This window comes from Grammomys surdaster, unplaced genomic scaffold, assembly GCF_004785775.1.
Source record: "Grammomys surdaster isolate TR1022 unplaced genomic scaffold, NIH_TR_1.0 362, whole genome shotgun sequence".
In the NCBI taxonomy this organism is placed as follows: Eukaryota; Metazoa; Chordata; class Mammalia; order Rodentia; family Muridae; genus Grammomys; species Grammomys surdaster.
In genome coordinates this window covers 2,416,994-2,443,863 of record NW_021604781.1, presented here as the reverse complement: position 1 = coordinate 2,443,863, position 26,870 = coordinate 2,416,994, and the positions used below count along the sequence as shown (strand labels likewise).

Sequence of the window (26,870 nt, the reverse complement as noted above, 5' to 3'; positions counted from 1 at the left end):
AGCTCCTCTGGAAGTGGAGTTACAGATGGTTGTAAGCTGTCATGTGTGTGCTGGGAACTGAACCAGGGTCCTCTGCAAGAGCAGCGGTGCTCTTAACCACTGAGCCCCCTAAATTTGGCTATTTCAAAGTTTTTAGAAAAGGCAACTGAAAATAGGCATTCTAACTTATTAGAGACAAACGAAGGAGTGAGAATGGCAAGGAATGGCAGAGAGAAACCGGTGTATGCTCACTTCCACATTTGCACTGAAGAAAACCTCTGCCTTGCGATGCGTTTCCGGGCTGCTGCTGTCTGTGGCTGAGTGTAACCCATAAGCCGTTCTCCTTAGTTACTAGGAATCCTGGATTCCCACTCACTGCAGCATTGGGCTGAACCCTTGCCTCCACTGAGAGCTCACTAGTGTAGTGACACCCTCCGCTGCCTCTGGGCTCCCTCCTCACCTTTGTGACACTTGCTGTTTGCTGACTTTGTTGGGACTCCCTTCCTCTTGACTGGCTTCGGTGGCCTTTACGTGGCCCCACTGCTCTTCCTCTTCCTTTTGTGACTGTGGCCTCTTCTCTCACATCCTCCTCTTGTGTCTAGTTCCCAGCCCTCATGCTGTTCCGGATGCAGTTCAGCTTGACATCACTGGAGCCCACAGGGCTCTGAGGGCCGAAGGTGTCTCCTCTTAGCTCTGCCACCTAGTGGCCCCAAGGACAAGCTAGCCAGCATCATTTTCCCTCTGTAAATTCCCTCTGTAAGTGGAGATCATTGTGGCAGTCGCCCCATGTGGAGGCTGTGAGGGTGAAGTAACTTAGTACATGGAGAGGGTGAAGAGCAGCCTGGCCCGGCAGGGTGGGCAGGACAGGTGTGCGGCTCCCCGACTCTCCAACAGCTGACAGACACCCTTACTTTGTCTTTGTTCAGATGATTCCAGAAGTCCAGCCTAGTCTATCCTTTTGTACAGACTACACGTGTGCTTATTGTTCACCCCCACACACACACACTCACAGCCAGTCATGCCTCTGGGACTTGATCAAGCTGGGACTTGCATCCCTTGCACCAAGAACAAAGTGTGGTGCAGGGTAGGCACTCCAGAAGCATTTCCTGAAGGGATGTGCACACACCTGCTTCCACGTCTCTGTTCCTTAGTTATCTCCGCTTTCATCCCTGCTGACGAGCATTTGGTGGTTCTCACAGTGATGGTTTATTAGTGACGAGCTATCAGTTTTTATTTTTAGAATATTGTTTTCTCCCGTCGTTCTTCAATGGTAGTTCAGTGTAGACTACCAGGCTGGTATTTATTCACTGTGCCGTGATGACTAGCTAGTTGCTCTGTGGTTTTGAAAAGCTGCATGCTAGTACACTATTGGTCTTTTTGAGCATCAGGGCCGAGATCATTGGCACTGTGCAGCCCCACCGAAATCTCTTTTGAAAGAAGCTTTCTGAGTTTGTACCTCCTGGAAGTTGTCACAGAGTCTTCACAGTGAAGCATGACATCATGCAGTGATGTGGTAATAGCCAAAGAAATACAAAGTGGAACCAAGGTGTCCTCTGGGACACAGACAGAGTCTGTTACACATGTAATCTCCAACTGCAGTGAGGTGGAACTGAACATACCTCCCACGAGACGTGGGGCTTGCCACAGATGCCAACCTACAGCTGGTTGAGCACTTCATCCAGGCCTCTATGAACACATCAGTGTGTGGCAGGTCCAGCTAAGTGGCAGCCTTGGAAGGCAGCTCCTGAACAGGGTAGGAAGGAATCTTACGGCTCACCAAGCCAGATGTGCACACAGAGAGGACTATGGTAGGGCTTCTGAACAGCTGCTAAGTAGGAAGCCGAGAGTCAGGACTGTCTCAGGATTCATGGCAAGGCCTCCTGGGCAAGCCCAGCAGCTGCAGAGGTGAGCAGAGGCTTCCTGCTGGAGCAGAGTCTAAGAAGCTGGAGCACAATGACAGTCGCTAAGTAGCAAGCACAGCTGCCAGCAATGGCAGGGACTTGATGTGTGCTGAGAGGAAAGAGAGACTCATTTCATTGTCTTTGCCAAGGCCCTTGGCTGGTGCAGGAAAGGCAATTCTGCATACACAAAATACACAAACATATAAAGCAGAACTGTACCCAGCCACTTTCTATCCCTTCCTCAAAACAGAAAATGGTAAAAAGACAGGCCTGGCCTCTCCTAAAGAACAACAGCAAGGTTGCATTGAGATACTAAAAGCCTTGGGTTTTTATTTTAGGGCTTTTCTTTTATTTTCTGTGCTAGACGTTGATCCAGGGCTTGGTGTATGTTGAGAGGTGCTCTACTGAGCCGGACCCCAGATGTGCAGTGCTCTGGACAGCAATTCATCGTGTGGTTCTCATTCTTCACCAGTCCCTTCCAGTTCTTTTTTTCCCCTTTGGGTTTTAATTTTCCGAGATAGCGTCTCTCTGGGTAGCCCTGGTTATCCTGGAACTCACTCCATAGACCAGGCTGGCCTCGAACTCAGAGAATCCACCTGCCTCTACGTCCTGAGTGCTGGGACTAAAGGCATGCGGCACCACCATCGGCTGACTCTTTACCTGTTTACTTGGTTGATAGACTGTTTAAGGGACTAAGCAGTAGTGCAATAAAACCTCAGTTTCCAAAGCGTCTTCTGGTCACTTTGCTGTGACCCCTTCCCCAGTTCCTCTCACACTACTGTTTGTTTAGTTCTGTCTTCTCCTGGGCCCAGCAGCGTCTCTAGCTGTATACTAAACATGGCTGTTCAAAACTGTTGAGCTAGACTACACTCAGGATGAAGGAAGATGTTAGCGTGTGTCGCCTGGGAGATGCCTATTCAGTTCTCAGCAGCCATTCTTATTTTTAGCAGATTCCAACAATATGAATAAGCAGTAGGGTTTTTTTTTTTTTTTGCTTTGTTTTTGTTTTATGTAATGGTTACTTTCCTCATGGTTGTGACAAAATCCTAATGAGGAATGACTTATTTTGACTCAAGTATCTGGGGATTCCACTTCATCATGAAAGTTAAAGAGTGACCTCGGGAGTCCAGGTAGGCAGAAGCATGAGGCAGATGCTCATCTGACTGGCCAAGATGCAGAGATGGCACATGGCTGCACTCCAGAGACATTCCCCAGTCAACGCACTCCGTCAGACAGGCTTTGCTTTTTAAAGGTTCCACATCCTCCCTCGGCTGTGCCACCAACCAGGGACCAAGTGACACCCATAAGCCCGTGGGAGCCATTTTACATTCATTGGTAGCATTAGCACTGCATCAGAGCTGCAGTGCCTTAGTGCTTCATTACTCCTTGAGTGTATGGCTCTTCATCCATTTCCTGTCTTGTCACATTCACTATCACTGTGCCGTCTTCTGTGATACCAGGAAGGAAACCTGGGGATGAATTAAGACCCCAACCTTCAGGGTAGATTGCAGACAAAGTGGTGGGAAGAGCTGGGAGGGAGGGTGGGAGCACGGTGGGATACTGACTTCCAGTCAGGATGTGGCTTCCTATGCCCCTGTGATGTGATTACATGCACTAGATCTTCACAAGACTAAAACCTTCAGCATCCCATCATGGAAGGGGGAGGGACCCCAGGACCCCGCTCTTCCCCCAGTTAATGGTCTTTTTAGTGCTGTAGCCATTGCTTAGGTGCACATGCTTCTATGACCAACTCTAAGGAGACTCTTCCATTGGAACATACACACACACAGAGACACACACACAAATACACATAGAGACACACACACATGGGGGTGGGGCTGAGGGAGAGACAGAGGGAGAAGAGGAGCTAGTTTGAAAGAGCACAGGGGTTAGTGGCGACCAAGAGGGTGATTAATGAGGGGTAAGTGTGACCAAAGCACATTGTGTACACGTGTGACAACGTCACAATGGATCCATTAGTATGTATAATTAATAAATGCTAATGAAAACATCAGGAGACGGGAGAGGGCTAAAAGACACTTCCCGTGAGCCTAGAGATGGGACAGTCAACATGCTATTGAGGGATGATGGGACAGTCAATGTGCTATTGACAGATGATGGGATAGTCAACGTGCTATTGAGAGATGATGGGACAGTCAACGTGCTGTTGAGAGATGATGGGACAGTCAACGTGCTGTTGAGAGATGATGGGACAGTCAACGTGCTGTTGAGAGATGATGGGATAGTCAACGTGCTATTGAGAGATGATGGGATAGTCAACGTGCTGTTGAGAGATGATGGGACAGTCAACGTGCTGTTGAGAGATGATGGGATAGTCAACATGCTATTGAGGGATGATGGGACAGTCAACGTGCTGTTGAGAGATGATGGGACAGTCAACGTGCTATTGAGAGATGATGGGACAGTCAACGTGCTATTGAGAGATGATGGGATAGTCAACGTGCTGTTGAGAGATGATGGGACAGTCAACGTGCTATTGAGAGATGATGGGATAGTCAACGTGCTATTGAGAGATGGGATAGTCAACGTGCTATTGAGAGGTAAAAGCAGTGGCGCACAGTGATCAGAATGGTCGCACATGCCAATGTGGCTATGTGGGGCGGCAGTGGGAGGTAGGGAAACAGGGATGGATGGTTTGAGAAAGGAAGCGATGAAGTGATAGAGTCCCCACCCACAGTGCTGTGCCTATGTGCTGTACTGAGAAGCCTCTAAGGCTCAGCCTTGCACAGTGGAAGCTGCGATGTACCGACAAGATGTGCTGCCGTGAGCACATTGATTGCATGTCTGGATTTATTGAAATTATTAATCACACTTGGAGTCCTATAATTTTTGACACCCACTAGACATGTGTTTCAGTAAATCTCCAACCCAAATAAGACCAGTCAAAGAAAACACAACTCAGTAATTATGAATATAAGCTGCACGCCTAGATTGGGCAGATTCACCACTATCCTACTCTATTCCCCAGCTATGAGACCCTTACAACTTGTGGGTTTTCCAAGTCACGAGCTTGTCCTTCCACCTTCTGCTCCTCTGTTATCTTCCTCCTCCGTCATCTTCCTCCTCCATTGTCTTCCTCCTCTGTCATCTTCTCTCTCTCTTCCCACCAATCTTTATATCTCTGCCTCTTCTTCTACTGCCCAATCACTGGCTCTAGCCTTTATTTTACAAATTAAGGTGGGCAGAAGGTTCACTAGAATTCACCTGTGTAATGACTCACACCTCCTCTGCAGTCCCTCCCAGGAAAGTGGAATTAACATCAAATTACAAGGCCGGGGCTATCCACAATGGACATGGATAATATTTTCTCACATAAATGGCTTTGTTTATAAGAATATGTCAGTGCTGGGCCCTGCCATTTGTAATTTGCATAGTGAAATGCTGACTTTTCCAGCATACGTGGAGACAGTTATCTTGGTTGTAAAAAAAAGAAAACATCTGAACTATGCAAATAGTTTTAAGTCCAGTCCTTTACTGAAAAGGTTTTAGTGGTTTCTAAGCTAACTCTTCCTGGTTTAAGATAGTAGAGTCCAGCTGCTGGGTTAACAGGTGGATGCAGGTTGCCCTCTGTTGGTGATCAGTAGTTACTTTGGCAAAGTATCCATATGTGTCACCTATAATTGTATCAACCACTATATGGCAGAGAAAATTGTGACAGTCTTGTGAGTAAGAGGGTTTTGCATTCCCTGTCTTTGATGAATTGTTATTTAACTGTCTTTCTTTTGTCAGAGCACCACCTCAAATCAGGCGTCCCAATCGCGAAGTGAGGCCTCTGCGGAAAGACATGGGGGCAGGAGCCCGGGGACTCATGGGCCGAGCACACCAGATATCGAAGAGTGACAAACCTGCAAGTCGGGACAAGGACTATAGAGCAAGAGGGAGAGACGACAAGGCAAGACCGGTTCATCCCTCACAGCGGGGCTTTGTGGGTATTGTCGTTGGCGTTGAATTCTCAGGCATCCTTAGGGTTCTTTATATTTCAAAGACCGAATTGCAATGTACTTAATTTCAGATATGTAGTAAATGCGCGCGCGCGCGCACACACACACACACACACACACACACACACACACACACACAGAGTTACAGATGTGTTTATTAAAGTGCATGCACGTGCACACTCACACACAGTGATACAGGCAGGCATATTTAGTGAACTAAATGCACGCATACACGCAGAGGTATCAGTGTGTTAGCAAAGTGGACGTTTTGTAGATTACACAAAAGAAAGGAGAACAGGAGTGACCCTGGCTGTGGGCTCCTGGAAGGCTCTGGGCACCATTCATGAACAGTTCGTGAGACAAACTTACTCCCCTTTTAAGAGGAAAAAACTAAGGTACAGGGTGGGTGCTCCAGTCCTCTCCCAGTGAGGGGTGGAGTCTGTGAAGATCTCCCCTTACCTCAACCACTATCCAAGTCTGGATTGGATTTGAGGAAAGAAATTTGCCACTGAATCGTTCTCAGTTTTTACATGTGACTCTTCAACTGAGGACAAATCAAACCGGCAACAGCTGTCAGAGGCACACATGTTCCTCCAGAGGTTATAAATGGCTTCTCATTTACAATGTTTCTGAATAATTGTCTGTCTTACTCTGTCAATGACAAGCTGAGTACTCAGACTATCAGTAGAAAATCAGCCTCTCTTATTTCTACCGTTGTTGAGGAGGTAGGAGAGATGATCTGAGTCACCACAGAAATAAAAGGAACTACTCTTAAAAAACAAACAGGGAAGTGTCATGCAAGCTTGAAAGGTGTAGTTGTCTCTGATCTGATTATCACAGCAGAGACTAGAGATTCCGGGGCTGCTTTGAAAATGAAGAAGGCAAGATCCTGGGGGCTGTTATAGACTCCATTTTCAATCATTTGGTTGGCGTGTGGCACCAAAAAGATTAAGTGAATTAGTCCAGAAAAATCAGACTGTATTGCCCAGAATAAAGACAGTGTTAGCTTGAGGATGTTTGGGTGAGTAAGCGTGTCGACATTTAGTTGTAGGGGCTCCCGCTTGGCTTCCGAGACAGAGCTGTTACAGCACACTGGTGTGCAGAGGAGAGGGGCCCGGAGTTATCTGATTGTTGTTCCGTGTGTTGAGTCCTACCTCTCTACCCATTCCCATTTCTAGGCTCAGTGTGGTGTGCACACCTTTAATCCCAGCGCCCAGGAAGACAGGCAGGCAAAACTCTGTGAGTTCAAGGCCAACCTGGTCCACATAGTTACTTATACCCTGCCAGAAAAATAAACAAAAGAGAAAAAAAGAATTTATATATGCTTGTGTAATCTCACAGTCTAATAGATTAATTTGTGTATAGAATTCTGAAAGCTGCTTACTTTATAGGTCTAAAAAATGAGGATAAAATGAATTTATTTTGAGCCCATTAGATGGCTCAGCAGGTAAAGGCCTTTATAATAAATCACAGCTTGTCAGGGGTCCCTGCCACATTTGCGTTTAACTGTATGTTTGGGATTGCATTATAGAATGACAGGCAGCAGCAGTGGGAGCCTTGCTCTTCCTGGGTACCCGCACTTTGGTGTCGCTCTGACACTTTTGAAGCTGTCTTTGTTGGTTTATTCGGTCCCTCCAGCCGTCCTCCTCCTTAGAAGCCCTACCTCCTGCTTAGAGCTGACAGTGCTCTGGGCCTGGGCTGTGAAGGTTATGGCTGTGCGTCCAAGTTTTAGATCATGATATGACTTGGTGTGAAAGTTTCTTATCTTATTTTAATTATTTTTTAAATAGAATTCAGGTTAAAATAGGATGACTTACATTTCTCGGCATACTTCTATATTGACTTTAATTTTCTATTAATTTTTCTGTCAAAAGAAAACACTGGTAAAAAAAAAATCGGTAGATTTTGTGAGAGATTACATCTTTTTTTCCCACTTCTTTTTAAACTTGTGATAGGCTTCAGAATAGGTCTTAGCATAAAGCGCTGTTTGTAAAATAAGCAGCAGTCATTTTGCACAATGATTTTTGGTTGAGAGCATGTTTATTTTTAATCCTGAGGTCCACAGGATTGTCTACATAGCCAGTGTCTACCATAATTTATTAGCACATTTTTACTAGCTATGTACTTTGCGTTAGTCATATAATATATATAAACTAGTAAAGTGTACCTGGCTGTCACCCCAGCACTCAGGAGGCTGATACAGGATGGTCATGAGCTTGACGCCATTGGGCATCATAAAAAGAGGACTCCTGCCTGACATCTATTACTTCTCATTGCCGGCAGGAGTGGCACGGACAGCTAAGCTGTGCTTAGTGTTATTTGAATGTGCCGGGTGTCTTGGTCTGTCTGGGATGCTAACACTGGATCATTTATAAATGGGTGAGCCTCAGGCAGGTGAAGGCATCTCTAGGCCCACCTCGTACGACAACATACTGGAGACCAGGTTTTGACGTGATGTTTGGAGGAGCCTGCATGTTCAGCCTCTAGCACACGGAAAAGCTGAATTTACTGTTTTGTCATTTAAGCTTAGAGTCAATATAGAAGTATGTTGAGAAATGTAAGTCACCCTACTGTAACCTGAATTCTATTTTAAAGGATGTGTATCTTTAGTCATGAGATAAAGGAACACTGGCCATTTTCACCAAGAACAATACGTTATATTTTTATAATTCTGAGAATCAGAATTTTATGTAGAAATAAAAATGCTTTTTTTTAATTTAGAAAGGATATACTAAAGGTAAATATGAGGGAGTAGAAGAAATATTTTTTATATTATCTTTAAGAAATACAAGTTAGAAAGCCCAGACTCTCAAATGCTAGCTGTATTGCCTTAGCTAATTTGCATCTAATGAGCAGTGTCCTGAATGATCCCATGAACACGATTACATGTGCTTCTAAGTGGAGTTCAGATTAAAGGAGGCCGACTGACCTCATAGAATTCACTGCCCAGTTATTCAGCCTAAAGCACTTTGTCTTATTACATCTTATAGAGCAAATGGCCATGGTGAATGCTGTCTTGTTGTGGTTGGCGTCCAGACACAGGCATGGAGGGATGCTGGAACAAGACTGGACTGTTCTGTTGACACCTGCTAATTGATGGACACGAACTGTCACACATGACCAGTAATTTAAGAAAGTGCATAAATCATAATTGAGTTAGTTTATGAATTATCATCTCATGTGAGGTGCTGATGTGTGTTGAAGAACTACTTTTCTGGGAAAAAGTGTGTTCATATATAATTCATGCACATAACATTCACATGTGAGTCCCTGACAGATATGCTTAACATAAGACATATGCAGCAGCTTGTCCATAATTTAGGAAAACAGATGTCCAGTGCTCTTGATAGACTTCAGAGAACACCTTCTCTGATTGGGCCTACTCACATCTCTGTCTCCCTGAGATTGCAGTGGTGGAGGGATACTGTAGCCGTGGATGCTGGCTGGTGACTTGCTTTCTTTGGTGAAGCAGTGAAAGGCAGAGGATCTTGGAATTTGGCTCATTCCTCTGTGACTCTGCAACACAGATGAACAGGACCATTTTCAAATGTTGGGAGAATATTCATTTTTAGTGGTTTTTTAATATTGTAAAAACAATGGAAACTGCATGTGTGTTATGTGCACATGTATGTATGGTACACATATATACTCATGTGTGTTTGTCTAGGTGTGGATACCCATGCATGTGTGTACCTGTGTGTGGAGGTCAGAGGTTGATACCAGGTGTCTGTCACTTTCCACCTTATCTTTGGAGACAGGGTCTCATGCTGACCCTAAGCTGTAGTTGATGAGGCCAACTGGCCAGCAAGCTCTGGGTCCTCTTGTCCATACCTCCCACTGGGCACTCGGACAACGCCCAGCTTTTCTCCTGGGCGCTGGGCATCTGTACTCAGGTCTTCGTGCTTTCCCGTGGGGGTTTTACCCTCTGAGCCATCCCTCCAGCCTCCAATGATATACTTTCAGGTTGACTTTGCATTGACATTTTAACCTTCACTTTTAATAGTCTAAACGGTCAACAGCAACAAAATGAGCCCTAACGTAGCACACCTGCCGATTTCTGTGGTAGAGTTGAGTCCTTGATGACTGGGTCAGCATCTCATTCAACCCTGTCTATATGAGGTGGGTGATTCCCTACTCTGCCGGGTTTCCACCATGCAGACATAGATTTAAGAAACTTCTAGAGCACAGACAGTGGTAATCAGAAAGTGAGGATATTTATATATATATATATATATATATTAAGCTATTGATGAGGTTTAAAAGTATTAAGTGTGCTTCTCAACTGGTTTATGAAATTCTTGAAAAATATAATAATTGTCTATTATAAACAAAAAGATAGTTTCTGTAGTAACCCTTGTAGGTTTCTTATCATAAATGTGACCAACCCAGGTCAAGAAAAAAGCATTGGCTCCTCAGAATTCATAAGCTGTGGTGGTCTTGATCTCTCCCAGTCTCTCCTGCTTCCTTCTTTCCCAGAGTGACCAGTACCCCGTGTGATGATGACTTATGAGATAGTAGCATCTTGTTTGAGGACGCTACTGTTTTGTGGGATTAGTAGCACCTGTTTTTAGGAATTGGATTTTTGATTTTTACTGTTTCTTATTCTTTCTCTGCTTAATATGTTTCTAAGATTTCTCTCTGCTTTTGCTGATACTGTAAGTTAATTCTCATAATTATACCCAATTATGTACAATTAAATATTTCCTTGTGAGTAGATTTTTGGGTTGTCTCTACTCTGGAACTGTTGAATGGTGCCAATTTGAATAGTTTTTCCTTCGTTGGTGTGTGTATGCATCCATTTTTAGTAAGTACACATTAGGGGTGTGTAGGCTTAGATTTTTCAAAACCTACTTTAATAAGGATTCTTAAGTGCTTCAACCTCCCTTCTAGACAACTGACCAAAGTTAGGGGAGAAAGGTTAACAGGACAAGGAGTAGAGGCAGGTCTTTGGGGTGATTTCAAACACAAATCACCAGTGGCAGTCTAGTCCAGCCAGCAAACATCAAACATGAACCAGTAGCAGCTGGATCCAGAAGAAACCAGGAGGCTCCAGTGATTTGGGACGAGTTTTTGCAGCAAGAAGTAGCCAGAATACCATAAGTTCTGTGGCACGTTTTTTCTCTGTGAGGTCATGCCAAGCGGAGATCAGTGAAGACCAGCAAAGTGTTGCAAGGCGAACCAATGCAAGAGCCTCATTCACTGTCTGTGGGGTTGCATTTATACTCTTTCTAAACATCAGACATCCTCTCACAAGACAGCTTCCAGAAAAGCATCATGTGTCTGTTCACAGCAAAACATCCTCTTATGTGTCTGCTTCAGCAAAAACATCCTCTCATAAAACAGTTTCCAGAAAAATATCACATGACACAACTGAGTCTCTGAAGAAACCAGAACTTTCCACTTCAGGAGTCAGCTGGTGGGGTCCTAGGAGATGTGTAAGTTAGATATTGGGAGGTCACGTCAGACAGTTTTGCAAGCAGGTGTTAGCAGTTTGCACTGTGATTGGCAGAGTGGGAGGCACAGATCTCCACACTGTTGCCAGCATTCAACATTGTTGTCATCACTGGTCTCTTGAAGGTGCCATGGTTTTATTTTACTGTGTGTTGTGTGAATACTTTCTTGCTTAGGAGGCTGAAACTTTTTTTCTTGGCTATAGTGTCATCACTGAGGTGTTTTAAGGACTCTCTTATTTTGGTCTTTGCACATTAAACCATCTATCCATTTTCAGTCATATCAGCTAATATGTGGTACTGTGGATTTTCATTTTTATAATCTTACAATATTTTTATCTCTAGAACTATGACTGAATTGCACATATGTAGGGGTTGGCACTATCTTTTTAAAATCCACATTGGTTTTTGGTTTTCTTTTTACATTTATTATCATCTTTGTTTCTGGGAAATGAGCTCTTGGGTTATGGGAAGGTTGTGTCTCACCTGTGTGTTTCCCTCTGGGTGACTTTCATTGTATTTCAGCCTGGCTCAGTGAGCATTTTTCAGCTCTTTGTTTTAGAATTTGCATATTTTTGTTAAGCTAAATTTTTCCCAGTTTCAAGGTTGTCAAGTTACCAAGGGTTTGTGCACTCTGTTTAAATGTGGTATTTCATAAATGGGAAGATTAGATGTGAAACCTTAGTAACTGTATTGAATTTATTTCTCCTTTCTCAGAATCAGCTAACTGCATGTGCAGCCATTCTATACGGTATAGAAAGTGTAAGCCAGAACACAAGGGAAGCCATTGTGCTCGTTGTGTTTCCCCTCAGCAGCTCAGGACACAGCTCACGTTGTGTCGTCACATTCTCTGCTCAAACCTTCCACTGCAGCAGTGTCCTCCCACCAGCCATAATAACCCCTGGCTGGCCCAACTGCTATCACCTCTGCAACTGCGCCCCAGACCACTGCACACTGTTCTTGGAACTTGTGGAGGACACAGCCACTTAGAGCACCTGTTCCTGTGTCCTCTGACCTCAGCCTAAGCCTCACAGGGGCAGAGGTCTCTGTATGTTTGCTTATTGCTGTATTCTCTGTGCCTAGAACAGAGCCTGGCACACTAAACCAGCTCATAAATATTGTGGAAAGAGCATGCATACTGGTAAGCATAGAGCTTGCTGTGGATCTGTTGTTACACTCCTCCTGTCCTGAATGGACAGTACAGAGCACTGCACTCATGTCAGTAAGTGCGTTCTGCATCGTCTGCCTGCGTTACTGTGTGGGACAGTAGGGCTCTGGTGGACTGCAGGCTGGGGTCCTTGTCTAACATTTCCTATGTTTGCTTCTGCTGTGGGGTGGAAGCAGTCACCATGTGCAGCAGTGTGCCCTGCAAACTGGCTGCAAGCACGGGCCCGCAGCTGGAGTGTCTAGGCTGCTGTTCCTGCTTAGACAGGCTCCTGACTTTGTTTGCCAGTTTTCTCATCTGTAAGATGGGAATGAGAATGTCCATTTCATGCTTCTCTTAGAATGATATGCTTACATGCTAGGTTCCCAGGATACCAACGCAGTGAGCAGCACGGATGTCAGCTGTTAGACTAACGTGACAGTGGGGGCAAACAGAGGCATGAAGAAGATTATACAGAATTAGCATTTTACAGATGAGATATTGGACCTGGAGAGATGGCTCAATGGTTAAGAGCACATATTGCTCTCCTGGAGGACCTGAGTTTGATCAGGTGATTCACAATCCTGTAACCCCAGCTCCAGGGGGATCTAATGTCCCTGGCTTACACACACACGCACGCACGCACGCACGCACGCACAGACACACTTAAAAACAAAAACAATTAACTATGTATAATTGATATATTGAGGCTGAGAATGTAGTTCTTTGATAAGTGTTTACCCAGCCATTGATGTGATGTCAGCATCAAGAAGAAGAGGGAGGGAGGGAGGAAGGGATGGAGGGAAGGAAGGAGGAAGGAAGGGAGGAAGGAAGGAAGGGAAGAAGGGAAGGCAGGGAGAAAGAAAGAAAAAAGAAGGAAAGAAGTAATGATATGTCTGAGAAATTTTGCATTTGTTTTCCGCTCTTGAGTCCAGGCAGCAGTGGTAAGTTGGACATGGGAGAAGCAGCAGCTTTATAGAAAGAACCACAGGCCATCTATAGATCAGCCAAGACATTCTGGTGACTGTATGTAGTCACTGCCTGACAAGAAAGTCAGGTACGCTGAAAGAAGGGTATGCTTCATACTGGCCTCTGCAGTAACAGAGCAGCTAGTGGGTGGTGGTTCCAGCAGTAGCTCGTCAGCTTCCATGGCCCACATTTCCTGGAATCCTCCTCCACATGGTGTGACATTTATCAGCTGGTCATCGTTCCGTGGTATAGTTCACTCAACAAGGTGTCTGTAAACGCACAGCACAGAGCAGGAGCTGTCTGGATCTTAATCACTCAGTCCCACGTGTGAGAAGCTGCAAAGGAAAAATGCACATATTATTTGCATTTGGGGACAGGCTGTGTCAGTTACTGACTACAAGCTATAAATATTTCTTTGTCACTTAGAGCCTCCTTCTCTTCAGATAGAATGAGAGGCATGACTCACAAAAGAGCCTTACGGAAGTTGTCTTGATTTGAATAATTTGGAAATTAGTACAAAGAAGCTAACTATTTGCTTTAGTGAAAAGAAAAAATGACTATCAGCCTCCACACTCTCAAATGGTTGCTAATTCTGACCTTAATGACTCGTGCGCAAATCTAAGGAAAGAGTTCTGAGGTCACTCTGTGACATTCCAGTCCAGTGTTCTGTGTAAGTCCCAGTGTCCCAGGTGACTGTGTAAGCTTCACTGCTTGAAAGCTGTCTGTTTACTGAAGTGGCGCATAGTCGGCTGCTTCTGCTCAGGCACACGGCATGTGTATCAGCTCTCCCCATCCTGATTTATGTTTGTAACACAAGGCTTTTACTTCTCTGATTCCTCCTCCTGCCCATCATCCTTCCATGTAGTAGCCACTAGGGTTGTCTGAAGTGCTGGTCAGATTGGGTGCTGCCCATTTCTTCATCCTACCCTCAGTCACATCGACAGCTTGGCTTTCCCACACGGGACTAGATAGATGTTCAGTGAGAGCCATGGTGCATCCTCACCCTGCCTTGAAACCACACTTGCAATTGGATGAGCTGTGTAATACCTGCTCACAGCCAGCTTCGGACAGTCCCGTGATTCCCATTTCTTTGAGACAGAGATCCTTCCTCTTGGTGTGTATCGAGCTGAGCCTTCCTGTTGTGTGGGCACTTGTGTAAAAGTGAAATTTTTACTTCACTTTCTATGTGGTAAGTCTCAAATCACAATTTCTCCTCCTGTTGATGCTCTCACTACTTTGTTTCTAGAGTACTGGAAGATGGTTGTAGCCTTCCCAGGGACTGACTTGTGTGTGACTCGTAGCCATGGCCTAGCCATGTTGTAAAATGTGGTCTGAGACAGAGCTGGTTTTAAGTTCGTTGATATTGTTTGTTGTGTCATTATGCTAGAAGCTTGTTTTAATAGAATCAGTTTTAATACATGCCACTTTAGCTACAAGGATATTACAAAGCACTTAACCCAGCCCTAGCACTAGTCTGCCCAAGTAAGTAAATCCACAAGATCGGGTCACCAGAACACACTGTTTGACCATTTACTTGGTGGCTCAGAAGATCAGAACATCCTCCACATGAGCCATTTGGTTCTCTTTTGGTACTGGCTGTGCTTCTCTGTTCACCTCAGAAGTAGAACTGGAGAAGTCTATCATGTTCTGTTGTCTCCCCACTGGAACCCTGAGCCCTTCATTTTTATATCAGATGAAAAGGAGCTGATGTTCTTGAAGGGGCGTGGCTCTACTCATTAAAGCTGTTCTTGTGGTTGAAATCCCGGAGAAGTCAGAGCATCTTCACACTCACCCCCTCAGCACTGCAGGAAGCCTGCAGAGCCCTGTAGCTCAGAGAATCAGAGCCTAGAATCCTTTCTTTTTTCTTAAAGACACAACATTAGTAAACGAATTTAGGATAGATTAAACTTTTCTTTAGGTCTTGATGCTGTGATTGAAAAGGGTCCTCTGGGCAGTGAGTCTGAAAGGTCCTGAGCCAAAGGAGACAGGAGAGCTGGGTTGGATGTTACTACAGTGTTTGCTCTGGGCCATGATGAGTAACTCTGTGATGGGGCCCCAAGAGCTGTACTGAAGGGAACCATTGTGTCCTGTGTGGTGACTCAGAAAGCTTGTAAGAGCAGTAAGAGTCACAGGTCCATCTTGCCTGTAGTCTTTGTACTAGCTGCTTGGGGGATCTGTCAGCTCAGCCATTCACTGCACTATTGGGCAGCTCGGTCAGTTGTGAGATTGGACAAGGAAAGGGGCTTCGTAAGGAAGGCAGGAAGGCCCGAGTTACATTTCCTGTCCCAATGTTTATTGGTAAATGGAGTCTGACTTAGTTTTTACATTTAATCTTAGTCAAAAGGCCAAGAAGCACCTGGCATGGTGGCACATGAGACAGAAGCAGGTGGATCTCTCTGAGTTCAAGGCCAACCTGGTATGCAAAATGGGTCTAGGACAGCTAGGGCTCTATTGCAGAAAAGCAGAGAAGCACTTAGTTACCTGGCTTTCCCAAGGCTTGTTTCCTTATCCATAAAGAAAGGAAAAGCAGCCGCCGTTGGGCTGTTACATTACGTGAGCACCGTGTGAGATGTTCTGTCATAAGACCAGTGCTCAGTAATTAATTTTCTCTTTGCACATCAACGTTCTGTTCTCTAGCAGAGGTGCAAATGCTTTGTATCCAGTGAGTCAGAGGCAGGCTTCCCCTGTCGGATCCAGTGAGGGCTAGTGAGCTCTTACCTGGGACTGTCTGCCAAGGAATGTAGCTGTGAGGAGGGTTACATAAGTCTGACCAGCCAAGACACTTCTGCTAAATTAAATAGGGTAGGATGGCATCTAGGCAATCAGAAGATACTATTTTAAATTATAAGAAGATATTTTTAAAGAGAACATTCCTACTCTGGGTCTCACTTCTGACCCCTGACCCATGCACATACTCCATAGACATGTGGACACACATGCACACATACATGGATATACATGCACATACATGGATACACAGACACATTAAATAGCGAAAGCTTAATGATTCAATTAGAATTATCTTGTCACTGGCCATAACTTCTTTTATTCATACCTCCAGGCAAGGAAAAATATGCAAGATGGCGCAAGCGATGGTGAGATTCCCAAGTTTGATGGCGCTGGGTATGATAAGGATCTGGTGGAAGCCCTGGAGAGGGACATTGTGTCCAGGAACCCTAGCATTCACTGGTGAGAGTCTTGAATTATAGTGGAGAAGAAAACTCATCATAAGGGTGGGTTGCTGTGAATCTCCTCTCCTCCCCAGTCTCCTGATGATGCCTTCGTCTGTAATAACCATTCTGTCAGCATCTGACCCAGGACGCTTTACATGTTAACTTGCTGTTGACATGCTGACAGAGTTTGCTAGCTGCATAATGTGTCCTAGTTAATAATGCTAGGATGTTGTCACTGATCATTTTTGTATAGTAAGATTTAGAATGGCTGGAGAGATGGCTCAGTGGTTAAGAGCACTGGCTGCTCTTCCAGAGGTCTTGAGTTCAATTCCCAGCAACCACATGGTGGCTCACAACCATCTGCAATGGAATCCGATGCCCTCTTCTGGTGTGTCTGAAGACAGCAACAGTATACTCATATAAATAACAAATAAATCTTTAAAAAAGGAATTAGAATATAGTCTTAATATAAGAACAGTTTTATAAGTAAACAAATTTAAAGTAATAACCTTTTGGCCATAAGTCAGAAGTGTGGCTTGAATAAACATGCAACTGTTCTTTCATAGGGATGACATAGCAGATCTGGAGGAAGCTAAGAAGTTGCTCCGAGAAGCTGTTGTCCTGCCCATGTGGATGCCTGACTTCTTCAAAGGGATTAGAAGGCCGTGGAAGGTGAGCACGTCTGACAGCCTTGGAGTAGGGATGCTTGGGCAACACTGCTGTGGACCTGTGTGCTGACACCATCAGTCAGTCCATTGGGCAGCTCACATTCACCTCCACACCTGGCTGGGACTTCGTAGTTGAGATAATGCTGCAGCCACACAGCAAGAGACATGGGCTTAGAGCACGGAGGCTGCCGTCTTCAAAGCCATGAGTTTTAGGTGCTGAGATAGAGGCTAATCTTTAAGAACTTTTGGATATCTTTTTCTGTAAATAAAACATTAAGCAAATTAAACTGTGTCTCTTTGTGTGTGTGTGTGTGTGTAGGTGACGCCACAGACCAGAAGAGGGCGTTGCATCTCCTAGAGCTGGAAATACAGGTGCTTGTGAGTTTTATGTGGGTGCTGGGAACTGAGCGCAGCTCCTCTGCAAGAGCAGCACCTTCTCTTCACCACGGAGCCATCTCCTCAGCCCCAGAACAGTTAGGCATACGTCCTACACGCCAGGATCATAGACGTGAGCCACCATACCTGCATAGACCATCAATTACGAGCTTATCTCTGGCTGCCTCTGACCTGAGAGAGATACCTGGAGAAAGAACTTTCTTGTTTCCTTATTTGTTTTTTGAGACAAGGTTTCTCTGTGTGGCCCTGGCTGTCCTGGAACTCACTTTGTAGACCAGTCAGGACTCGAACTCAGAGAGCCACCTGCCTCTGCCTCCAGAATGCTGGGATTAAAGGTGTACGCCACCACATCTGGCATTCATCATTTTCTTGATACACTTCCTAAATGCACTGATCTCACCATGACAACAGGGGAGTCTGTGTTTTAGTGGGCATCCTCACATACACCGGTATTATCAGATGATGGTAGTTTATGGAAAGTATTTAAATATAGTGTGTTGTTTAACTCATCTTGAAATTTCAGGGTGTGCTGATGGTCGGCCCTCCAGGGACTGGTAAGACTATGCTGGCTAAAGCTGTTGCCACCGAATGTGGGACAACCTTTTTCAACGTTTCCTCTTCTACTCTGACATCTAAGTACAGAGGCGAATCTGAGAAGTTGGTCCGTCTTTTGTTTGAAATGGTAAGTGATTGATACCATATTCAGATTTCCAGATATTGTTCATCTATCTGGGCATGCGATTCCTCATAATCCAGGTCTGTGTACCTTGCGATCTTCTGAGAACAGAAGTGTTGTTTTGTACTAGTCGTAGACACATCGGTCATAGTGGATTTTGTAGGATACCTGGTGTGTCTTCAGTGCATCTTTCTCTATGAGATGGGAAAGGGCCAGTGAGGGTGATTGACAGTTTGGGCATCTAGCACACTGATGAAACAGAAGACTTTAGAAGTCAGTTAGAAGAAGATCTGTCATTAGTTATTGATTTATTTAAAATTGTTGCCAAGAAGATTTTTTTTTCATGATGGAAATTTCTCATCATAAAACAAGAAAGAATTGCCAGATGTGGTGGCATATGCCTTGGGCAGCAGACAGGTAGATCTCTGAGTTTGAGTTTGAGGCTAGGCTGGTGTACATCGCCACTTCCAGAACAGTCAGAGCTGCACAATAAGACCTGCCTCAAAGTAATAACAGACAAATAGATAGTAGAAAAAGAATATAATCTCCATGCATCTTTCATCCAGCATCACCAACTATGTAAGTTTATTTTTGGATTGGCTTTTTCTAAAATGACTAGGTAGTAGTGGCAGTTTTAATAGACAAAAATTGCAGCCTTCATTCGCCGCTATTTTAAAAGGAAAACCAAAAGCTACTTAAAAATACAGAGTGCTTTATGAAATCACTGAATGGTCGCTTTAACATATTCTCCCCAAGGCTAGGTTCTATGCCCCTACCACGATCTTTATCGATGAAATAGATTCTATCTGCAGTCGAAGAGGGACATCTGACGAGCATGAGGCAAGCCGCAGAGTCAAGTCGGAGCTCCTCATCCAGATGGATGGTAACTATCACATAACGAGTGTCTCAAACGTCCCTCCTTCTCACCTTTGTCGGATTTATACTTTGAAAGTTCTCAGTGAACAGGTCAGAGGCAGCTGTGACTCGATTTTAATCAGTTCCTCAACCACCCACTTGTTCATGCATCCTAAATGACTCCTTGGATGTCCACAGTGAACCATGCACCAGTCCGGGTTCTAGGTTACAGAGCCAAGGCCTACTGTGCCCACCAAGGCTCTACAGGTGTGAGGCCTTCAGACCACTGGAGGGCTCTACAGGGGCTACACAGTTTCAACAACATCAAGGCACATTTACTGGCTTTGCTTTTATTCTCTAACAAGTATGCAGTAGAGTATTCCGGGGTTCACAAAACCCGAGTGTCCCAAAGCATGGAGGCAGAGGAAGAGGGCAGCTAGTCTCTTATTTACTCATATACTAAGCCATTTGAAAAGTCTTCTAACCAAGACTTGGGAATTTTTGAAAACTATGCTTGTCTTTCAAAAGATATGTTATTTATCTTAATTTAATGAGTCATGGAGCCTTATTTTTACAATGAATTAATACTTTGAACAGTCTGTCCATCTATCTGTCTATCTATCTATCTATCCATCTATCCATCCATCCATCCATCCATCCATCCATCCATCCATCCACTTACCTATCTACATACTTATGGAGCTGGGGCTAGCACTTGGAGGCTCGTGTCTGATAGGTAAACACCACTGAGCCAACACCTAGCCTTCCTATACTTTGGTTTCTAATGGCAAATATTAATAGACATACTCCATACAATGATAGCTCTTTAGAGTTCCAGGGATTTTTAAGAACATCTAAAGTTCTGAGACCAAACGTTTGAGACTAATCAGCTGCTACATCAGAGGCAAACAGCTGACTAGACAGTCATACAGTGGTCCCCTCTGTAGCAGAAGGGAACTCTGGGTGTAGGAGTCACAGTGGTCAGGGTGGGAGGGCTGCAGCTTGCAAGGCAGAGGGGCTTTGATACACTGGCTAGAATTGTCCAGACAAAGAGGAAAAGCATTTGGGGAACCAAGAAAGAGAGTTGGAGTGCCGCACTTCTAGGAGTCAGCTCACTCTGGTAGTTGTGTGAGAGACAGCAGGCAATTTAAGCAGTCCACAAGAAAAGGTGAAAATGTGTCTAAAATATCCAGCAGGTATTGTTTCTGATCATCTATCAGCTTTGGACACCCAGTGTCTTGGTTACTATTCTGTTTCTGTGAAGAGATATCACAACCAAGGCAACTTATGGAAGAAAGCATTTAATTGGGATCTTGCTTACAGTTTCAGAGGGTTAGTATTAGTATCACGGTGGGGTGCCTGGCAGGCATAGTGCTGGAGAAATGGCTTAAGAGCTCACATCTGATTTGCAACTTGGGCTGGGCTTTTGAAACCTCAAAGCCCATCCCCAAAGACACACTTACTCCAATAAGACCACACCTCCTAATCCTTTCCAAACAGTTCCACAAACTTTGGATCTGGCACTTAAACATCGGAACCAATGGGAACCATTTTCACTCAAGCCACTGCACTTAGGATGGGTACTTAACATCACATGGTACACGATGCCAGGCTCGTAGAGCCCAACAATGACACAGTGTGCCAGAACACTCATCCCTCAGTCAGTCCATGTTAGTGTCTGCTTATATACGAAAGGAAGTAATATGTTTTATTTTGGAGGAAAGCATAACAGGAAACACTAGATATTTAAAATTGGGGCCAGGGTGTAATTGGATACACATTCAACTAGCAGGATTTCATTTAACGTTACTTATGGCTGTTTGTTAGTTGGAGAAATTTATTCCTCATAAGAATGATTTAAGAAGATATTTAGTAATCATTTATTTATTATGCATGTTGAACTGGGTTGCTTGATAAACAATCATATTTGTGAACTTACAAATGAATTAATATTTCACTGTGCATTGCCCTGTGCCAATTGTGTACCCTCAAACTTTTTGTTATTATTGTTCTGTTGTTGTTTTTGTTTTTGAGACAGATTCTCTCTTTTTTGTAGATCTTGCTGACTTTGAACTTTCTACATAGACCAGGCTGGCCTTGAACTCACATAGATTCATCTGCCTCTGATAAAGGTTTTAATCCTAAAACTGTAGTTGTGAAGACACAGACAATGCTTCTTCTAGTCATAAAACACTATGCAGTGTTTCAGCTGTTCTCATTTCTTGAGAAAGCCAACTCAATTATTACCCCTCCCCAAATAAATCAGAAAAGAGGCAATTGATAGGGAAAACATGAAAGGACTAAGTAGAGCCCAGACTCCAAGTCTTCAGAAGCTCTATGCACTGCTTTCTTACAGAAAAGCTGGAAAGAGCCCTGCCCTAGGCTGTTGAATTCTTCAGCTCCTCAGTTTTGTTTTGTGTGGACACATGGTTTTGCTGCTCTGTCGAGGCCTCAGAGATGGTGAAGCTGCCTCATTGAGGCCTCACCAAGAGCTGTGGCTAACACTTAGAGATGCTGGCCGAGGGAAAGGATTTCAGTGGCCATCACGGTGACACTGACAGCCTCTCCCTGCTCCCTGTGCCCAGGAGTTGGAGGAGCCTTAGAAAATGATGATCCATCCAAAATGGTGATGGTCCTGGCTGCTACAAACTTCCCGTGGGACATCGATGAAGCTTTGCGCAGGAGACTGGAGAAAAGGATCTACATCCCCCTCCCGACAGGTATGATGCCCGCCTTTTACTGGGTTTGGAAGTTTCTGTCATTTCCTGTTAACCCTTTTCTATTTATTTCTCTGCATCACTGGCACTTTGAAGACCTCTGTGGTGTTAGAAGGCCAGTCTGAGTGATGGAAATAGAGACCACGTGATGTCCTCCGCATCTCAGAGAAACCCAGCTTCAGAGCAGCACTTGGGCTGATAAGTTTGGTACCACTTGAGTTTACTTTTAAAATTGGGTTTCACTAACTCTTATTTAAATATTTTTAAAAAATTTTCTTAGGTACTTTGAAAAATTGATTTCCCCTTGTATATTGAAGTTTTCTTAAGCTGTTTTTATCTTTTTCCCTTGAGATAAATGTATATGTAATGAAAGGTGTGTATCCTAAGTGTATGATTGGATGAGTTCTTTGAACTGTGTTGTCAAGTTGAATTGGCATCCTAGACAGGATGTGGAACTTTCTGTTACCCCAGGAGGCCTGCGTGCCCTGCACTTCACCCAGTTCTCCATTCCTAGTCCCCCGTCACCACAGACCACTTCTCTCTTGCTGAGCTTTGTATACACAGCATCATGACAGCGGACAGTCACTGGGGACGCTTGTCCTACACAATGCCTTTGAGATCATCTCATGTGACTGTATCCGCCATCACTTTCCTCTTTGTGTGATGCTGCTGCTGTGTGTTGGTTCCCCTGTTGACAGACACATGAGCTGCTTCTACTTTCTGGCTATTATTATTATTTTTATGGATGACTGTTTTTAGGTCTTTGGGATCGTATGAATGGAATAGATTAGTCAGTCAGAGGGGAGGTATATGCTCAGCTTCATAAGATTGATGCTGTGCCCACTTCGGACAAGGCATCTGTACTTACCTTTATAAGAAATACTCAAACCTGAGTGGTCGTCCTGTGTTATATTGTCACCGTCATTCTCACCATCAATAAACAGGAAGGCCGGCTCTGCGGCAGCCTGGCCTACAGCAGCTGTCGCCAATGTTTCTGTTATTTGCTCTGGTCCATGTGAAATGTCTGTGTTCTTGATGACTTAAGATATTGAGCACCTTTTCATAAGCTTATGTAGTATTTCCTCCCATTTTATAATTTTAATATTTTATTCATACTTTATATAAATTCTCTTTACATTCATTTTTTATAATTTTTTTCTTCATTTATAGTTTGCTTTTCAATGTTCTTCTTTTTTTGTAAAGATTTATTTATTTATTGTATGTGAGTACTCAGTACACTGTCCCTGTCTTCAGACACACCAAAAGAGGGCATCAGATCCCGTTACAGATGGTTGTGAGCCACCATGTGGTTGCTGGGAATTTAACTCAGGACCTCTGAAAGAGCAGTCAGTACTCTTAACCACTGAGCCATCTCTCCAGCCCCTGTTTTTCAATGTTCTTAAAGTTATTTCTTGATAGCCAGAGTATTTTAATTTGGTAAAGACCTTTTGCCAAGGTTTTTTCTTTTCTTTTTTATTAATAGGGCTTCCTGTATTTTAGGAAATGTTTGCTTACCCCCAGGCTGTATAGTTTTCTTCTTCTGTTGACTTTTAGAAACTATATTTAGATCTGTGATTCTCTTTGAATTAATTGTATGCGTAGGTTGGCTTTTATTTCTTCCATGTGTATATTCGGTTCTAGTACCATTGAAAGGAATTTTCTCAATTTAATAAAAATCTTAAAGACTGGCATACTGCAGAGCATATTCTTGACAGTAATGGAATTGAATTAAGAATCAGTAAGCTATTTAGATTACCCCAATATTTTACTACTAGTTAATTCTGAGTAACAAAAGGGCCTACAAAAATTGGAAAGATAGAAAATATTTTTTATCTTAGTAGGAAAACATCACACTAGATACTGTGATATGACATAGTGAATTTAAGGTCTGTAAACATGTACATTAAAAATGAAGGCTTGATGGCTGGAGAGATGGCTCAGTAGTTAAGCGCACTGACTGCTCTTCCAGAGGTCCTGAGTTCAATTCCCAGCAACCACATGGTGGCCCACAACCAACTGTAATGGGATCCAGTGCCGTCTTCTGGTGTGTCTGAAGACAGCTACAGTGTACTCATAAATAAAATAAATACATCTTTTTTTTAAAAAAGGGAAGACTTGAGTTAATACTATTTTAGATTGTGAGACAAATTAGTCTCAGTATGTTGGGGAAATAAATTATAAGAATGTTATGTGAAATATGAAATAGAATATTAACAAGGCAAATATTTGGGTTTTTAAAAAAATCTCTAGAGGAATAATCAAGAACAGCCGATAAATTACCAATGTTAGAAATAAGGAGTTACCACAACAAATCTTACAGACTGACTAGATTGTGTCAACTGAGTGAAAGTAGAATTTCTCTATGTTTTCCCATCGCATGTCTCTGGACATGCATGCAGTGTAGACCGTGTAAGTCATCGTGGATGAAAAGTCACAGCTGTTAACAGTTGCACTTAAAAAAGAAGGCAGGCCTCAACTTGGTCCTCTGTTTTCTACTTTCAGAAAATGAGGAAATTAGACTCATAAAAGCTCTACCTGTGCCACAGTCTAGTGAGGCAGAAACAGTTTTCCTGAATGCCAGATATTAGACACAGTCAGACATAAGTTCCCCTCTTCCTTTCCTATCAGGGGAAAAGCCCGGACACTTGCCCATGGAGCTGTGTGAGTTCAAGATGCCATAGGCAAAGATCCCAAAGCCCCCGGGGCATCTGGTGTTGGTGACCCCCAGGCCACAGCGTGCTGATCCTCCTCAGTGCTCAGCCTGAGCCAGCAATGCTATGGGAAGCTGGAATGTGGGGTGCCCATGTCCCTCTTCTCATTACCTCCACGGGGAAGCTACAATCAGCCTTTCTTCCTGGTCTCTAGGAACTGTGTTAGCTCAGGGCAGAGCTGACTGCTGTAGCCAACAGCTGTTCGTACCATTTCCACACAGTGCACACGATGAGCGTGCCTACTTCTGCGACTGTTAGCTGGCCTCTGGACTTTTCATGTGGCTTCTGAGCCATGCTGAGGTTAAGCCACTGTCTCCCCATCATCAGAGGAACCGCAGCTAGGGTTTCTTACTTGATGTGCTGTTGCTTCTCTCAGCCTGTTTTTAATGTGATGTCAGCTGTCATTGTCCCCTTGTGTGTCGAGGTGTGTCTTTCTGTCTCTGGTTAATTCTTTGTTTTAAGATCAGTTTTACTGAGGATTGACTTAGACACAATAAACTTATCCCCTTAAGAGTCTGAGATACGGCAGCTGTATGCCAGCCACCATGAAACTACACACCAAGAAGCACTGCACCTTCTCTCCAGGAAAAGCGTCATGAGCACTTCCCAGTCCACCTTCCTTCTTCCCCTCTGAGCTGATTTGCTGCTTTTGTTGTTTCACGATGTGAACATGTCACAGACTGTCTCTCCATTCCCTGTTGGTTGATATTAGAGTCTTTCTAGTTTAAAGCCATTGTGAATGAAGTGACAGTTGGGTGTTTGGTGGCCTATGAGTTACTGTCTCTGGCACGTTTGGCTGTAGCAGCCGGCTGGTCACTGTCCTCTCCACTGTTTTTAAGACAGTGCCCTTCGTATTGCAGTAGTTGACCGTTACATGTGGTTCTCTTTTCTTTATCCTGCATGTGTGTTTGGTCTTACTGCCACCGTCACTGGGGTGCTAGTCATTTCCTCTAACTGGTTTTTCTGACAGGCGCCATCAGTCTTTGCCCACTGACCCTTCCTTCCACCATCTCTTTGCTGCTTTATATCTGTCCTGTGAGTATCCATTTTAGGTCTCACATTTCCAGTTTTTAAATAGTTTGTGGCTTTGCTGGGACTCCGCCCTGTTGTCTCGTCCACTTGAGGCTTTGCTGGGCTGCCCGCCTCCCTGTGGTCTGGTCCACACGTCTCCCCTCCCTTTAACTCCTGCAGTCCTTTCCCTGCACTGTTCATGTGACCTGTGTCTCAGATCAGGGTGGCAGAAGTGATGCTAAGGACTTCTAAATCTAGGTCAGAGAAAGGATAGTTTCTGCCTGATGTCCTTCTCGTGAGAACCAGGCAGCCATGACATGAGGTTACTCAGGCAGCCATGGGAAGTCTACATAGGAACTGAAGACTTCTACTAATAGCCACCATCTTGCCAGTCACAGAAATGGGTTGATTCTAGATTGACTAGTCCAGGCCTGTAGTACCACTGCATGAGTACTTTCTGTCCTATTTAGCTTTAGCTGTCCACTTGACACAGCCTAGAGTCTCACAGCCTAGCGGAGGGAATCTCAGTGGATTGGCTCTATCAGGTTGGGCTGTGAGCACGTCTGCAGGGAGTTGTCTTGATTATTAGTTGGTGCAGGTGGGGCCAGTCTACTGTGGGTAGCAAGTGGCAAGTGGCAAGTGGCATTTCTCCACGTTTCTGCTGTGGCTCCTAGCTGTGAGTGAGTTCCCTGGTTGGAGGTAATGTTCAGTACTGTATTGAATACTGAGCCGTCCAGCCTTTGCTCTCCTGTTTAAGTTCCTACTGTGACTTCCCTCAGTGATAGACTGTGACCTGGAAATGGGAGCCAATATCTTATCTCAGCAATGGAAGGAAACTAGGGTCTGCTCTAGGTCAGACAGAGAAAAAGGATCCATAGAGTGTATCTGTCTGTCTGTGTGCTGATGGTGGGGTGTGGGAAGGAGTGAGAGAGGAGAGAGGAAGAGAAAGACTGATGGATAGAATAGTTCAGGGTATGGCTCATGCAGTCACAGAGGCTGGCAGGTCCACAGTGTGCAGGGTGAACGCCGAGGTAGAGACCCAAGGAGAGCTGATGCCGTGGGCAGTTAAGCCAGAAGCCTGGCTGCCTCTAGGTTCCCATTTTCTGGGCGAGTTTAACCGACCAATGTTTTAACTATCCCAGCCTTCAGCTGAGGTGAGGGCCAGCCGCACTGTGGAGAGGTGCTTTGCCATCCTCAACGTCACCAACCTAAGTACTCATCTCCAGAGTGAAGCTTGAGTACTCATCTCCAGAGTGAA

General features: G+C 44.4%; 1 protein-coding gene across 1 annotated transcript in view; it reads left to right on the top strand.

Annotated features, from left to right (window-relative positions):
* Positions 1-26,870, top strand: part of Katnal1 (katanin catalytic subunit A1 like 1) — a 53,037-nt gene that overhangs the window by 18,972 nt on the left and 7,195 nt on the right. Inside the window, exons 4-9 of the mRNA XM_028779779.1 lie at positions 5,631-5,793; positions 16,467-16,594; positions 17,145-17,250; positions 18,166-18,324; positions 19,075-19,201; positions 21,759-21,893. Coding sequence (XP_028635612.1) covers positions 5,631-5,793; positions 16,467-16,594; positions 17,145-17,250; positions 18,166-18,324; positions 19,075-19,201; positions 21,759-21,893 — 818 coding nt within the window. The remainder of the gene's footprint in view (positions 1-5,630; positions 5,794-16,466; positions 16,595-17,144; positions 17,251-18,165; positions 18,325-19,074; positions 19,202-21,758; positions 21,894-26,870) is intronic.